Here is a 15,872-nt window from a genome sequence, read left to right on the forward strand (position 1 = left end):
GGTAGAAGGAATCCAGCATGATTGCATGACTGAACCTTTTTCTTCTTCTACCTATCTGAGTTGTAAAAAGCCTCTTTGCTTTTTACCATCGTCTTCAACACTAAGGCCTGGACTGCTTAATTTCATACCTGAAGTGTCAATTTCCAACGTCACTGTACATTCATTCAAACATAATCAACGCTCTATCCAAACCCAACCTCTACGTTTGTCTATTTAACCATAACTGCCTCACTTTAGCCTACCCTTGGCCTCATGTATTTCATGCTTATTTACCTTTTTTTCTTACTCTTAAAGCCTGTTATTTTTCCAGCCTACATGTATTATATTTCCAGCCACTTATATTTCTTACTGACTAATATTCCTTTCCATATTGCGCTACATCACGGTTGGTTAGGTTTCTTCATTTTACGGAATAATGCCTTCAACTGACAACGTCATCCTTTAAATTGATGATAACATTTATATTATATTATTCTGAATCTTCATTTAGAAGTGTTTGTTTCTTGTGCTTGATGCACCTGTAGTCTAAAGTGAGTCAATTTCAAGAAGCATTGGTCCATCTCTTCATTTAGAAGTGTTTGTTTCTTGTGCTTGATGCACCTGTAGTCCAAAGTGAGTCAATTTCAAGAAGCATTGGTCCATCTCTTCATTTAGAAGTGTTTGTTTCTTGTGCTTGATGCACCTGTAGTCTAAAGTGAGTCAATTTCAAGAAGCATTGGTCCATCTCTTCATTGTATTTACACCTAACGGGAATTAGAGTATTATGTACGATGTGTGAACAATTCTAGATATCCTGCTAAAAGTACAAACAAGTTTGTTTGCGTTCATGACTATTTTTTCTCTAAATATACTCATACGTGTATTCCTTGATATTCTTGAAATGTCTTTCATCCAATCAGTAGACATAATAAATTATGTGAGATCTTAGCTTTTCCAACTGACTGACATAATATGTGAGATCTTAGGTTTTTAGCTGGATTGACATCTGGCCCCATTGACTCTGTTAACATCAAGATGGGTTGTTAACAAGGATTTTAGCTTAATATACTGAAAAGTGCTTGACAGCAAGAATTCTAAGATTAAATCAATCAGAGGAAATTATTGAAGTGAATATATGAACACCGTCCTGTAGAGATTTAAAAACCTTTTTTTCTTTCTAAGTTTGAGGTCTGGAACTAAATTGTGTCATAGGCATACAAGGTGGAAATGAAATGCGGATTTTGGATTAGATGGAATTGAATTTCTTGTATGGCCAGGGGTGATGAAATCACTGTTGTTCCAGAGTCAAAGATCAAGGTTGGCAACTCATGATTTTTATGGATATTGGCATTTATTGAAGAACAGTCTGGCTTTGGTCGTTATACTGACCTATATTGGTAGGATGGGAAGCAAATTGATTTGTAAAATAATCTCTCTCTGTATGAATTCAATACACAGCATTGATTATGAAGTTGTAGTATTATAAGACCTTGATGTAATGAGGGTTAGGAGATGTAGGATTCAGTACTGAACAATACATGTATTTGTATAGTTTGCTTTTGCTCTATGGTCTCAATATAGGTGATGGGAGGGAGTGAAGGTGCAAGCACTGCTTCGATCTAATGATTTTTGTTGGAATTGAAATGACCAGAACCCTTTTAGATGCTTAGAACAAAATATTACCATGGTTCTGCTGCTGTCTGCTTGTGTCTTATTCTGTCCCATTGGCGTTTCCTTTGGGATTATTTGCTGATGTTTTGATTTTATAGCATTGATCTTCAAGGTTCTTTACACTATTTTAAAGAGGAAACGCCTTCTTCATCCCAGTGAAATTCACCTTTTTTAGATGAAGAATAGATTGGAGCATGGTGTCAGATGACTAGGTATCATTAAGACACTACCTTTAAACATGGATGAAGAAAGAGTAGATCAAGCAATGAAGATAGCGGCATCCTTTCACAATCTCCCCATCCAGGGGAAATCATTTGGTGATAACTTTAGCTTAAAGAGTTTGCAATCTTGGCATTGTTCCTGCTTCTCATCATAAATTTATAGCTAGAGTAAATTGACCTACTTGTCTTCATTTTCAATCCATTTTGAGGCGTCAACTTTGCTTATTAACCAATTTACCTGATATAAAAATCTACACCAGTGAGCACGATGTCACTACGTATTGCGACATAACTTAGTTTTTTTTCCCCAGTGACCGTTGGAGCAAACTCATCAGCTATGAAACGTTCTCCCAAACGGAAACTCCATCTTGAGGCAAATTTGGACCATTGGAAACTGTTGGCCCCCTGGCTAGGCTTGACTCGTACGTTTGCTTTGTACCTTTACTGCAACACGCTTTGTAATTTTACTATCGTCCCTCCTTGCCACTTCATCTTTTGTAAAGTAGAGTTGTTTGTGCAGCGTGTTAGATACGACAAAAAGTCTGCGCCATTAAATGAATGTATGGAGTTCTCTAGCAGTAATGAAATTGCTTCACCTGTCCATAGGCTTTTTGACGTATTGATGGAAGAGGTCTACAGCTACAGGATAATGAAAATGTACATGAGATGGCAATTACACAAATTAGATTGTATTAATTTTCCATTTTGGGAGCGACTATTAAATTGGGTTGGCATTACATGTAGGCGGGTAGTGGTTTCACTGCCATGCAAGCACGGACAATTTGTGCTGCTGTGTATACTTGTAGGTTCTGCTTGTAGGTTAAAATAATCTAAAATGCATTGAGAGGTTTGCAGTTATTTAAAGGAATGAATTTACCATTGAGTATGAAATTGACCCATTTAAGAGTATGGTAATTTAACCGTTGGGTTTTCAGGTGTGTGTTCTTCCCCTGGTCTAGGCCTGTAGGTCACTTCACTTTGCACACCAGTTCAGATTGCATAATCTACAAAATAAAGTCAATGCAATAAAAATGTGTGATAATAAATTGTCAGTGATCCTTTACACGACAAAATTTGTACTGATGCATGTTATGAGAGTTGTTTATAATTTTGTTTTCTTTTCTTCTTGTTCTTCCAACAGCCGAGTCCTTCCCCTGTCTTTGTAAATGCTGACCATCTTAAACAGTCTCCCAACGAGGTATCACCAAGCGACAGCCTTCCAATGGTAAGAATACAGACATGTCTTATTTATTTGAATCCAATGTCTAAATATGATTTAATATCTTAAGATATTCAAGGATATTTGTGTTTATACTAACCAAATATGATCAAACCAAACCAGTACAATGTTGTGTGTAGGTAATCTTTACGTTTTAGGAGACTATTTGACTTAAGTTTTCTTGACATTTATTGAAAGGAAAACTCTTGGGCATAAAATTGTTTTCTTCATGGCATTGAAACAGCCATGAATCTTCTACAAAAAAGGGGGAATAAAAAAAAATAAAAAAAGAGAAGACCCCCCCCCCCCAAAAAAAAAAAGACACACACAAAAACAAACAAAAAAAAAACACACAAAAAACAGCTCTTTTTAAAATAGACAAAGTGGGTCATAAAAACAAAGTTGGTTATTATACCATAGAATAAGTGGTTGACATGAGCTTTTGAGATATATGCAAACAGTGAGCTCAGGTGTTGTTGTTCATCATTGAAGTGCTTCACTCCCTAGACACAGCAGGAATTAAATGCTGAACTCCTGAACTGGCAAATAACACCATGCAAAAACATATTTACATTAGCATGAGTTGATGTATGTGGGGCAGTGAGTTAGTCTGGAGGATAGAGATGATGAGAAGTTTCACACATCTTTCCCCCTCTCTCTAGCGTTATACAAGCAGCCTCAATGTATCATTATTAGCTTAAAAGCTTTCTTGCTTCATTGATTGCCCTCAAGTTATATTCTTCATCATGTACAAAGTGTCTACAGCACATCACTGTATTAATCCTCCATCCCAATCCTTTAACGTGTTACATCTCTGCACATTTGGCAATAAATTTCAAGATATAAAATGTTTTTGAATTGAAGGTATCATGGCCCACCCACTGTTTGTCTTTGAGAGTAAGCAGATAATTTCCTTGTAAGCATGTGTTGTGTATGAACTGAAAATCAAGGTATCATGGTACATGAGTACAATGTTATACCATTTATTCCTCCATAGTTGTATTAACCACCATGCTTGCAAACTGTGTACTGTATTATTATTATCAAGGATGTTGAATGGTTGCTCATGGTATAGTTCTATCATCTTGGAAGTGGTGAATTATTTAGTGTTGGCTCAATGTCATTTTGAGTTGTCTTAATTTATTTATTTTGCAATTTTTGCAGAACAATATAGACGAGTGGGAATATGAAGACATCATATTAAATCGGGTAAGCTTCTGTTTTGGTTGAACCATCAGTTCATGAGTAATTAATACTCACCGGATAGACTTCAATAGCATGCCTGCCTCAGTGCTGTTTGCTAACAATGTGTGGTTTCAAACACATTGAGCTCATTAAAATCTGAACAATACTGTGGTTTAAATTACAATATTTGTGGTAGTTTTTCACAATAAAAACCCCTGGCTTTCAATCCCTGGATTGAAGAGAATGAGCAGAATTCAAAATGTTTAAAACGTAATTATTAAAATAGGTACAAAGATGATATTCACAAGATTTCTGAATGTGATTGATTTTCCCCTACCTCCATAGTTAGAATGGAATAATCAGTGTTAAGAAGCCAAGAAGATTTAGTAGCGATGGAAGGAATGAATGTATGAGTAAATGGCTTGTCTCTATTTCAGGGAGGAGCTGGGCTTGGGTTCAGCATAGCAGGAGGAGTGGATAATCCACACATTGGAGATGATCCAAGTATCTTCATTACTAAGCTCATCCCAGGGGGTGCAGCAGCAGTTGGTGGAAGACTCAGGTAAACTCACTCTTCATTCTGGCTGTTGAATTTCTAGTTAAAGATCTAGGGTCTTAAGAATTTATTTCACTCATTGGGTAAGATCCAGGATTCTTTATAATTCACTTCAACTAAGAGTGTGTAAGTAGTAAGGAAGTTATCAACTTTAAGCTACATAGAAGAGGGTACCGCCATGTGAAGAAATTCAATATTAAAAGCTTCTTTTTGAAAGGTTCTATTTTTAGTCAGCGTTAAAGAATTTATTAAAGTGTAAAAAAATAATTATTGGCTCTTACTCCAAAACATCAATATCACGGGTTTCTTTCTATGAGAGTTGCCAATAAAGACAGTTCCTGAAAATGAAATTTGAAATATTGAGAAAATATTGAGACTTTTTCAACACACACTCAAGATTCATTATTTTGAGCTTTTGTTTCATTTTGAGTTTTACAAACCTATACTTCATTTTATATAAATCAACAGTTTGTGAAAAATCTAAGAAGAAAAAGAACTAAATAATTTAGCATTTTGAATTCATTTGATTATTTGGGCACTGTATGTTTAATTTGTAATTTGTGTGTTTTTGTTTGTAGATTGAACGACATCATTGTCAGAGTAAATGACTCAGAAATACAGAATATTCCTCACCAAGTTGCTGTAGATGCTCTCAAAAGAACAGGAAATATTGTCAATCTGGTGAGTGACCCGCGCAGCTTTGTATCTCTCAATTTAAACAATAACGCTTGTTCTTTGAAATTAAGCCAAGATATATCATATCTTTTGAGTAGTGTTGGTTCTGAGAAGAACTGGTGGTTGACAACTGTCACCGCTGATCATCTTAAGGAGAATGCTGTGTTGTTTATCTCCCATTAAACTCAATGAAATCATAGTGAGGCTTGGAGGGGAATAAGCTGGTCCTTTAATATCATATGAGGATTAATATAAATTGAGCTCTTAATGCCTTCGCTGTGATGAGAAACACTTATGACCAGACTGATGTGTCTTAACCAAGACATACTGAATGCCAAACAAGAGGCTGTTTCTGAGCAAGGCTTAAAACAAACAATCTAATATTGTACAACTCAATTTAAACAATTGCAATTGTTCTTAGAAGTTAAGCCTAGGTATGTCATCAAATTGACGCTAATTTGTAATGAAATGTTTTCTTCTCAGGTTATAAGACGGAGAAGGCAACGACGTCCTGGAGATGTCCTCCGAATCAAACTGGTTAAAGGAACAAAGGGGTTAGGTTTTAGCATTGCTGGAGGGTGTGGGAATCAACATGTAGCTGGAGACAATGGTATATTTGTAACCAAGATCATCGATGGGGGTGCTGCACAGATGGATGGGAACCTGCAGATGGGGGATAAGATTATAGCAGTAAGTATTAACATCTAGGACTGTAGCTTGAGGGGTCAAGATGTCTTGAGTAGTTTCTTTGAAATGGTTTCTGTGTTGAGTACAAAGTTGTTTGAACTCATTCTAACTTAATTAACAAGGGGACTTTCCAATATGATTGTATTGATTGAAAAAGTAGATGGTTAAACCTAAATACAGATCCTTACAGAAGCTATGTAGCATTGATTGTCTTTCTGTAAGGCAGCTTATTGAAGCAAATCAGCCTTTCTTGTAACCCTACCAAATGCCTTCGCTGTGATGAGAAACACTTAAGACCAGACTGATGTGTCTTAACTAAGACATACTGAATGCCAAACGAGAGGCTGTTTCTGAGCAAGGCTTAATACTATTGTTTTTAACAAAGAACTTTCTCACTTTCTCATGACTTTTTGCAAATCTAACTGATCTTCCCCAACGTTATTTTTAGGTTGGAAACCGTAAACTAGACGAGGTAACTCATGAAGAAGCTGTAGCTGTCTTGAAAGCAACGAGTGAGGTCGTCATGTTGACTGTCGTCAAAGGTGCAGTACCAAGCTATCCCCCATCGCCACCTCAGAGTATAACATCACAACCTGATGTCTCCAACATTGCTCCTTCCTCACCGCCACCACGTAAGAAAAAATCTATTAATATCCCGAATCTTCCAACAAGAACCATTCACTTTAAGCCACTTGTTGGATAACTTCACAACAAGATGTCTTCAACATTGTTCCATTATTGCTTTTAATGCCTTCGCTGTGATGAGAAACACTTAAGACCAGACTGATGTGTCTTAAATGTGTATCAATCTTATTGTTAAGCAAAGCGTGATGTCACAAAACAAATCACAATAGTGTTGAATATACAAGGAATCTCTGTGCTTTGTGCAACCAAGCCCTTGATACCTAGTTATAGGGTCCAACATACATCAATAAAGAACCTGATGTCTCTATCATTGCTCCTTCCTCGCCACCCATCCACCACTTCAAGAAATCTTTTCCACTCCAATGTTTTCCAAAGTTAATTATTGTTTTTTTTACTATATTGCTTTCCTTCAACGTGATGTTATTTTACCATTGCAGCCTATCCAGAACCCAAGGTTATCAGTGTTGCCTCCACGGGTTTGAAATCTGAGCAACCTCGACGCCCAGCTACCCCTCCCCACCAGGAAATGTCTGATATGAATCCACCTCAATATCCCGAGGGATCCTACAGCTCTATGCAGAAGCTGCATAATATCCCGCCTTCACCCACAGGTACCTACGAGGGAAATGGTATCAAACCATATGTACAAAATGATGATGACTTTCCAAGGTATGTTTTTAGTAGACCTAGATCATGGCTGTGTTGTTTTCCTCCCATTTAACCCAATGTTGTCGAAGTGAAGCTGAGAGGGGATCAAGCTGGTCCTCTGATATCATAGATTATTTATTGATGGATGTTAAATTTGCATCGGGATAAAGAATATTCATTTTGGTTTGACCCATATACACCGATGTGTGTAAGCAATGTATACTCAGTACTTTCCAGAGTTCTGTGAAAAACAATCCCACCTGAGTAATATGTCTGTGATTTCACAGAACTCTGGTGAGTACTGAGTTTACAATGCTAACACACATCGGTGTATATCTCACTCTGGTGAGTACTGAGTTTACAATGCTAACACACATCGGTGTATATCTCACTCTGGTGAGTACTGCGTTTACAATGCTAACACACATCGGTGTATATGGGTAAAATCAAAATTAATAGTATTAACTGAGCTGTTAATGCCTTCGCTGTGATGAGAAACACTTAAGACCAGACTGATGTGTCTTAACCAAGACATACTGAATGCTAAACAAGAGGCTGTTTCTGAGCAAGGCTTAAACCTAAACATAAGATATTGATGAATTAAAAGTTTTTGTTTTGTTTAGATGCATAAGATATTGGGTTTTTTTAAAGCTGGCTCTCCGGGGCTGATTTCACAAAGAGCTAAGATTGAACTTAACTGTTAAGCAAAGCGTGATGTCACAAAACAAATCACTACGGTGTTGAACTTAAGAGGAACCTCGGTGCTTTGTGCAGCCGACTATTAATTTGTTGCATTGTTGAGTGAGTGCAATTGAGATTGGCAAATGTGTTCACATTCACTCCAGGCAGTCAACATTGTTAAACATTTCAGATAAGGCTCCACCCCTTTTCTTGCCTTTTTGTTTTGATTGAGTCTTTCCTCATTGCTTTTCTATCAATATTACGTTACAATGACGTCAATACATTCAGGATCACCACATCTCTTCCTCACCAGCTGTAGTTTTTCAAAGCGTCTTTTTAATTTGATTTGCAACCACAGGGAGCCAAGGACTGTGATTCTTAACAAAGGAGCGACTGGCTTAGGGTTTAACATTGTAGGAGGGGAGGATGGGGAAGGTATTTTTATCTCCTTCATTCTGGCTGGAGGAGTTGCTGACCTCAGCGGAGAACTCAAGAGAGGAGATCAGATTCTATCCGTAAGTCTTTTCAAAAGCTGATCTGTTTGTCATGGGATCATAATGGTTTGAATAGAATGCTTTTATTTGTTACGATAATGAGTGGTAATGACTGTAGCTGTGGGTCTTATCCACCACATTAAATGAATTAAAATGAATTGTTGTCATTGTGTGGTACACATAATATGTTTTGTGACTAGTTTTGTGTATTTGCAAGAATCACCGTTCTTTTAACCAGAACAAGATTTGTAAAGCCCTTTTTTATGGCTGATTTTGTGCACACTATGTCTGTTCAGTTGTGCTTTGGTTTCACTCAGTGTTTTTTTCCCTCTAAACCCAAGAAAATCAAATCATCTGGGTGTCCCAGTTATTGTGCCTGTGTTACATATAACACCTTTGTAGAGAAAAACAACTCTGAACTGTTGTAAAACCTTTAAAGTGTTTTTTTTCAATCTCTTGTAGATGTTATCTCGTTCACTGTTCTAGATATTCAAGATGCAAAGCCATAATGATAACTCCCTCTGGCTTGTGATTGTTTTTACTCTGTGCGGGGGTGTTAGCTTCTGTTTACCATAACAACGCTCCACTCTCAATCACCTTCACTTTGATGATTAAAGCACTGATGTGTCTAACCAAGACATACTGAATGCCAAACAAAGAGGCTGTATATGAGCAAGGCTAACAAAAACTGCAGTGTTATTCTAAGGATTAATTTAGATCTTGGTTAAACTAGTCTTAACCTTGTTCTTGGGGAAGTGTTGTTTAAAAAGAACAGAAAATATATATTTTTATAGTGTCTGATGTTGGCCCTAGCCCCTTGGATGGTTCTTTAGTTAATCATCCTGTATGAAACAAAATCGTTATAAAGTAACTTATAGCTTAACTTGGGTTGACTGGCCAAACAGTATTAGTTTGGGTCTGTAAAGTGCAGCGCTTGATTATGAAACTTGGACAACAACTTTGGACTAATGGCAATACCTCAAAGAAGGTTTTCTTTTTTTAGCAAAAACTTTTTTTTAAATTACTCCATTGAGAGTTGAGCAAATTTTGAATCTATTCATTAATGTTTGAATGTGTTTGTTTTGATCCCGTAGGTAAATAAGAAAGATTTACGGAGTGCTACTCATGAAGATGCTGCTCTAGCGTTGAAAGGGACGGGACAGACTGTAGTTATTGATGCTCAGTATAAACCAGAAGGTAACACATTAATAGCAATCTTTTAAAGGAGACAAAAAAATGATCAATTTGTTTACATTCGATCAACCCTTACATTAATTAAAATCGGTCAAAACCCTTGCCCATAGATGTTTACCATAACAACGTTCCACTCTCAAATGCCTTCGCTGTGATGATTAAACCACCTATGACCAGACTGATGTGTCTAACCAAGACATACTGAATGCCAAACAAAGAGGCTGTATCTGAGCAAGGCTAACAAAAACTGTATTGTTATTCTAAGGATTCATCACTCCATAGCGTTACCATTAAATCAGACTTAATTTCATGGCATCTGCTTAACTGCAAAATTCAGTGCTTACTGTGCCTGTTAAACACAAGGTTTTATTAAGCGCAGTATAAATTTGTCCCACTGTATTTTAGACACTTCATAAATCTACATTAGGAACGAGTTGGATGATAAGTTTGAATATCTTGATGAAATGAGAGTAATGTGGACTCAAAGCAGTTTTATAGCGGGCTTGTTACTTAAAATTATTTGAGTTTGTGAGGACGTCTAAATCATGTCAAGTAGTTGTGGACTTAAAGACAGCCTGCTTACATCGCAATACTGCTTACACATTTCATGGTTCCCTTTGTTAAATTCATTGCTAATCTGTAACAATTTATTGTCACTGACAAACATTTTATTTACAATTTTGATGACTAGAATACAATCGATTTGAAGCCAAGATACAATCCTTGAGGGAAGAAATGATGAATAGTTCAGTCAGTACTACAGGCAGTCTCCGAACAGCACCAAAACGCTCGCTCTATGTCAGGTAAGTAATTTACATCTGTAAACGGCAAGGTCGAACAAGATGTACTAAAGAATAACATCACTATGACTCTTGAAGGGCAAAGCAATTTTGCACTGGTAAAGGGCACCACTATGAGGAAACTGTCAATTTGTATTGGGAACTTTGCAAAGGGCACCACAGCAAAAGCACAGAGCACCACGGCAATTTATGTGGTGGCTTATTTCGAGGCCTATTATGAGCTTGATTTGGCTTTTGTGTTGTTGTCAATTTGTTATTTGATGCATACACTTTCATTATTTTATTGAGTGGCATTAATTATATAGTGATATATTCACATTCAATAGCTTTAAAAAAAATTGTTTTATGTCTTTATATGAGAGCCTTTATGTTTTTGTATTTATTTCCTTGTTGTAGAGATGGCTTTGATATTTTTTGTTGATTAAAGTGTGGAATAATTGAGCTGTTAATGCCTTCGCTGTGATGAGAAACACTTAAGACCAGACTGATGTGTCTTTACCAAGACATACTGAATGCCAAACAAGAGGCTGTTTCTGAGCAAGGCTTAAACCTAAACATCTTTAAATATTTAAATGAATATAACTAGATGTAGCAAAGCCTTATTTCTATCATTATGAACCTCATCCTCAGAGCCTTGTTTGATTATGACAAGACAAAAGATAGCGGACTACCCAGTCAAGGATTAAGCTTTGGTTATGGTGATATTTTACACGTAACCAATGCTAGCGATGATGAATGGTGGCAAGCGAGACAAGTCCTTCATACTGGAGAGGAAGGGGAGATGGGTGTCATTCCCAGTAAAAGGAGGTAAGAAATTAAAGAAATCAAACTCTACATTATTGCCTTTGCTGTGATGAGAAACACTTAAGACCAGACTGATGTGTCTTAACCAAGACATACTGAATGCCAAACAAGAGGCTGTTTCTGAGCAAGGCTTGATGTAAAATGCAAGGTTCTTCCCACTTTTCAAAGGTGTAATTTTTGTTTTGATTATGAAACTATTGACAAGATATTATTTGCGATTTGTTAGTGGTAATTTAACCAAGGAGTTGGAAGGTTTGAATGGATGGGTAAGGGGCAAAGAGGGTCCTTAACAGTTGTTGTAGTTATGGGCTTGTTTTAAGATTGAGACATTTTCTTGTTCCTAGGGTTGAGAAAAGAGAGAGAGCCAGACTGAAGAGTGTCAAGTTTTCAGGCAGAGGAGGAAGTTTGGAAAGCAAGGTAAGCCAATGCTGCTGTGATTAAATGTTTCTTGAATTGTTTCTTTCTGATACTTGATTGTAACTCAATTATAGGAATTGTTATGAAATGATGTTGTGTATTTTTATCTTGTTTCCCTTCCTGCCCATTGAACATAATAATACGTAGTTGGATTTTGTAGTTTGATGCATTTGTGTGTGTGTGTAATGTAGGTATTTTTATTGTCTGGGCAAGGTTTCAAATAATAAGATATTGAAATAAGAAGCATTGTTCCATTGACATCATCTTATTAACTGTTTGATTTTCTTCATCAGGGGTCAATGAGTGAGAAACGCAAGAAGGGTTTCTTCTCGCGGAAATTCAAGAAAGGACGAGAGAGTGACCAAGACACAAGCGATGCTGAACGTGAGTTTACTTTATTGCACTTTCTTTCCCAGACTAATGGCCGACATTATTCTCTCTTTTTCTTTGTGATGTCACTTTGTATAATTATTCAATGCTATCTTTTTGGCTCTTTCAAGAAACATTGGCTGCAATTGTTAGTGTTTGATACTTCAGTGTTACTTCAACTCCTTCTTAGAATTCTCCATGAAGCCACATTTTACTTAGTGGACACTTCTCATCAGAAAAGCTGCTGTATTACGTCAAGGATTTTTTCTTAGCTTATCCAGGGCCAAGATCATAGTCGTTGAAATGTAGAAATTTCAGCTGCTTGAACAACAAAAGTTTTATTATTTTGTATTCTTATTGAGCGAAATTGTTTTCTAAACTTTTTTCCCCTTCATTTTTAGGATCATTTACCACCAAATTTTCTACTTTTAAAAGTTTTGTTTTGCCTTCTTTCCCTAAGAAAAATTTACTTAACCAAACATGATGCTTATTTTCAGGTCTTGTGACTTTTCTTAAATAGATTTTCTGTTTGTTTTTTATGTTTTACTTTGTTGAAATACTTTTTCCGCCTATTTTCCCCCTATTGGGGAATCTCCCCATCTCTCATGTTACAGACATCACCTCAAACGCCAGCGATAGTGAAAGTAGTTACCGTAAGTTGGTTCATGACCTTTGACCCTAAGCTCCATCGCTTCTTCCATCACAGTTGACCTTTGACCTCCACTGCCATAAACATTTCTAGCATAATGTACCCATTTCGCTTTTGTTGTGGAGTTGGTTTGTTTGTTTTTGTAAATGTCTGCTATTTCCAGTTTGGGCCATCTTGGAGTACAGAAGACAAACCGATAGTCTCTGACCAATGTGCTTTAACATGTCTCCTTTGCTGGCTCTCCATGCCTTGTTATTGTTTGTAACAGGAGTTAGCATTGGGAATTAGATGGTTACATGTTTGTCTGTCTGTGTGATTTGCATGCTTTTGACTTGCTCAACCAGTAGCCATAACTTAGTAGGTTTTTTAATGTTAGGATTTTAACATTGGGTCTGTGGTCACACTAATGCTTTTTGCACCAGTTATTCCTAATTCATTTCTTTGTGTACTGTAACTTGTAACCCATCCCATTTGAATCTCCTCTATGAGCAGCCTTGAGTAGGTTACTATAGACAACATCATGACAGTAGTCAAGTTAACCCTCATGTAATCAAACGCAATGGGACTGTCTTGTGTCTTGTCAACAGAACAATAGTTCCCTGGAGGGTAGCGCAAAGCTTAATCTGCTCACCCCAAATTTCTTCTCATTAATCTGCTGTAACAACTTCATCTGAAATCAATGACTAACTCAATCCAAAACCAAACTTGATGTGTGTTTGTGGAGCGACTACAAAGGTTCAGACAGGGTCTTGTACTCATGTACAACAATGGATTCATTCATTCATTCACATCTAAGTATTTATGTCTTGCACTCTGACTTTTATTGGTTCAGTATCAGTCATTTGGTTCGGAAATCCAGTGTTTCTTGATGCATGCATATATTTAGTTGTTTTTGTGAAATGTAATTGTTCATTGGTGCAATTCGTCTAAATCATGAAGAATGCTGACTGCCATCATTCCTAAATCAATGTTTCCACTCTACACCTTAAACCTTTCCTATCACCACACAAAACCCCAATCAGACCCCCCCCACCCTTCCCAAACCATGACCAGAGCTTCCAAACTTACAAGCTGTTTCTCCCTCCTTCTTCATGTCTCATAACCTGCTTAAGAATTTCCCAAACAAAAGGTAAAGATGTGCTTTTAGGGATTCATCACCCATAACCCTAACCCTTATTCATTAGTATCTACATTTATTATTGATTGCGAAATGATCATTCAAACTATCTTTTTAATGTCATACTTTGTACTAGACTCTGATTATCAAATGAACTTGTTTTTGTATTTTGAAGAGTATAGGAAACATCATATGTTGTTCATAATCAAAGAAAATAACTTTAATTTAGTTGTCTAGTTATGTTCATAACCAGTAACACTAACACTTGGCAAGTCTGCTCTTTAACCAAATAGTTCTGTATTTATTGGTAATGATAACATTTCATTCTAAGTAAGGGTGTATCACATTGCGCTTTTTGAAATAAATTGTTCATTGAAGTCTCTACTGGCTTTGTATGTTCCACAATCACAAGGATACTTGCTGATAAAAGTTGCCTTATATTTTTTAATCCACAGGAAATGATGAGATGATCTTGTCATACGAGGGAGTTGTTCAACAAGAAGGTATTACAATTTATTTTCTTATAAAATTGTTTGACCCAACTCTTCTTTCAGTCCCAGATTAATTTTCTCATTCACTGGAATACTTTGTAAATTTGCTTGTATTTCGTTGGATGGTTTATTTGAGTGTGTATATTTCTGTCCTTTTTATCTGTGTAACTTGTAATCATTTATTTAAACTAATAATTGTTATGTGCCAACTGAAACTAAATTTCTGTATATTTATAATGCAGACAATAAGTTTGTAATTCAAATACAGTTGGGCGTTTTGCTGGACTTTTGGAATGTTTTCAATAAACCAATATACTAAACCAAATCAATATTAATTTTTTTTAAGCACACTGTTATGTTGGGAAGGAGGAGTCTTTCTTTGAACCATCATTAAGTCGTATTTGACAGCGACCTGTTCTGTTTTCTTTCTTAGTTAAATACACCAGGCCTGTGATAATCCTTGGACCAGGCAAAGATCGCGTCAACGATGACTTAATCTCTGAGATGCCAGAGAAGTTTGGTAGCTGTGTTCCTCGTAAGTTCTTGTACTTGTAAAATAACAGATTGAATCAAGTGTTGTTACAAAGCAAGAGTAATCATAACAAATTGAACAAGTATTTTACAAGTATTTTTTGTTCATTTTGACTTTAAGGCACGATTTGAAATCCTTAGTTTCATGTGTCGTAGTTCCACCTTCATCCAATAGTCAAATGTGGCTTAGCTGTCAATGTTTTTGTTTTTAATCTTGCATTGTACAGATACAACAAGACCGAGGCGACCACATGAAGTCGATAAAAGAGACTACCATTTTGTTGAGTCCAGAGAACAGATGGAGAAAGATATTCAAGATCATTTATTCATTGAGGCTGGTCAATACAATGAGAACTTGTATGGAACTAGTGTAGCATCAGTCAGAGAAGTAGCAGAGAAGGTAAGAACAACCAACTTGCTTAGACTGGCTGTCTTATTGTCAGTGATTATATGTACCAGGGGATGTAACTTGTTTTCTTTACTCATTTATACCAGGGTAAACATTGCATCCTTGATGTTAGTGGGAATGCCATCCGTCGCCTGCAGGTTGCCAACCTTCATCCCATTGCTCTATTTATCCGTCCTAAAACACCAGAGATGATCATGGAGATGAATAGGAGGATGTCAAGGGAGCAGGCAGAAAAGACTTTTGATAGAGCTGATAAACTGGAGATGGAGTTTGGAGAGTTTTTCACAGGTTAGTTTGCTACAGGTGTTTTAAAGGAAAGGTATACATCACTCTTAAAATGAATGGGAATAAAAATCTTTGAAAAGAAGCTTACAGCAGCAATCGAGAAACATTTCACTTCAAGGTAAAGTGGTTACGTAAAAAAATTACA

At 36.6% G+C, this 15,872-nt stretch overlaps 1 protein-coding gene across 10 annotated transcripts in view; it reads left to right on the forward strand.

Annotated features, from left to right (window-relative positions):
* The window catches only part of LOC139944921 (disks large homolog 1-like), a 95,586-nt gene that overhangs the window by 77,105 nt on the left and 2,609 nt on the right, over positions 1 to 15,872 (forward strand). For 9 of the 10 annotated variants that reach the window (XM_071942102.1, XM_071942101.1, XM_071942103.1 and 6 more), the window contains 18 exons: positions 3,013 to 3,096; positions 4,255 to 4,299; positions 4,713 to 4,837; positions 5,410 to 5,512; positions 5,990 to 6,196; positions 6,642 to 6,825; positions 7,276 to 7,507; positions 8,526 to 8,682; positions 9,756 to 9,858; positions 10,547 to 10,658; positions 11,286 to 11,462; positions 11,804 to 11,876; positions 12,170 to 12,260; positions 12,860 to 12,898; positions 14,467 to 14,514; positions 14,936 to 15,037; positions 15,261 to 15,433; positions 15,529 to 15,730. In XM_071942102.1, the coding sequence (XP_071798203.1) occupies positions 3,013 to 3,096; positions 4,255 to 4,299; positions 4,713 to 4,837; positions 5,410 to 5,512; positions 5,990 to 6,196; positions 6,642 to 6,825; positions 7,276 to 7,507; positions 8,526 to 8,682; positions 9,756 to 9,858; positions 10,547 to 10,658; positions 11,286 to 11,462; positions 11,804 to 11,876; positions 12,170 to 12,260; positions 12,860 to 12,898; positions 14,467 to 14,514; positions 14,936 to 15,037; positions 15,261 to 15,433; positions 15,529 to 15,730 (2,257 nt within the window). The remainder of the gene's footprint in view (positions 1 to 3,012; positions 3,097 to 4,254; positions 4,300 to 4,712; positions 4,838 to 5,409; positions 5,513 to 5,989; positions 6,197 to 6,641; positions 6,826 to 7,275; positions 7,508 to 8,525; positions 8,683 to 9,755; positions 9,859 to 10,546; positions 10,659 to 11,285; positions 11,463 to 11,803; positions 11,877 to 12,169; positions 12,261 to 12,859; positions 12,899 to 14,466; positions 14,515 to 14,935; positions 15,038 to 15,260; positions 15,434 to 15,528; positions 15,731 to 15,872) is intronic. The other variant, XM_071942104.1, reaches the window with a different exon arrangement.

This window comes from Asterias amurensis, chromosome 12 (genome assembly GCF_032118995.1).
Source record: "Asterias amurensis chromosome 12, ASM3211899v1".
Classification (NCBI taxonomy): Eukaryota; Metazoa; Echinodermata; class Asteroidea; order Forcipulatida; family Asteriidae; genus Asterias; species Asterias amurensis.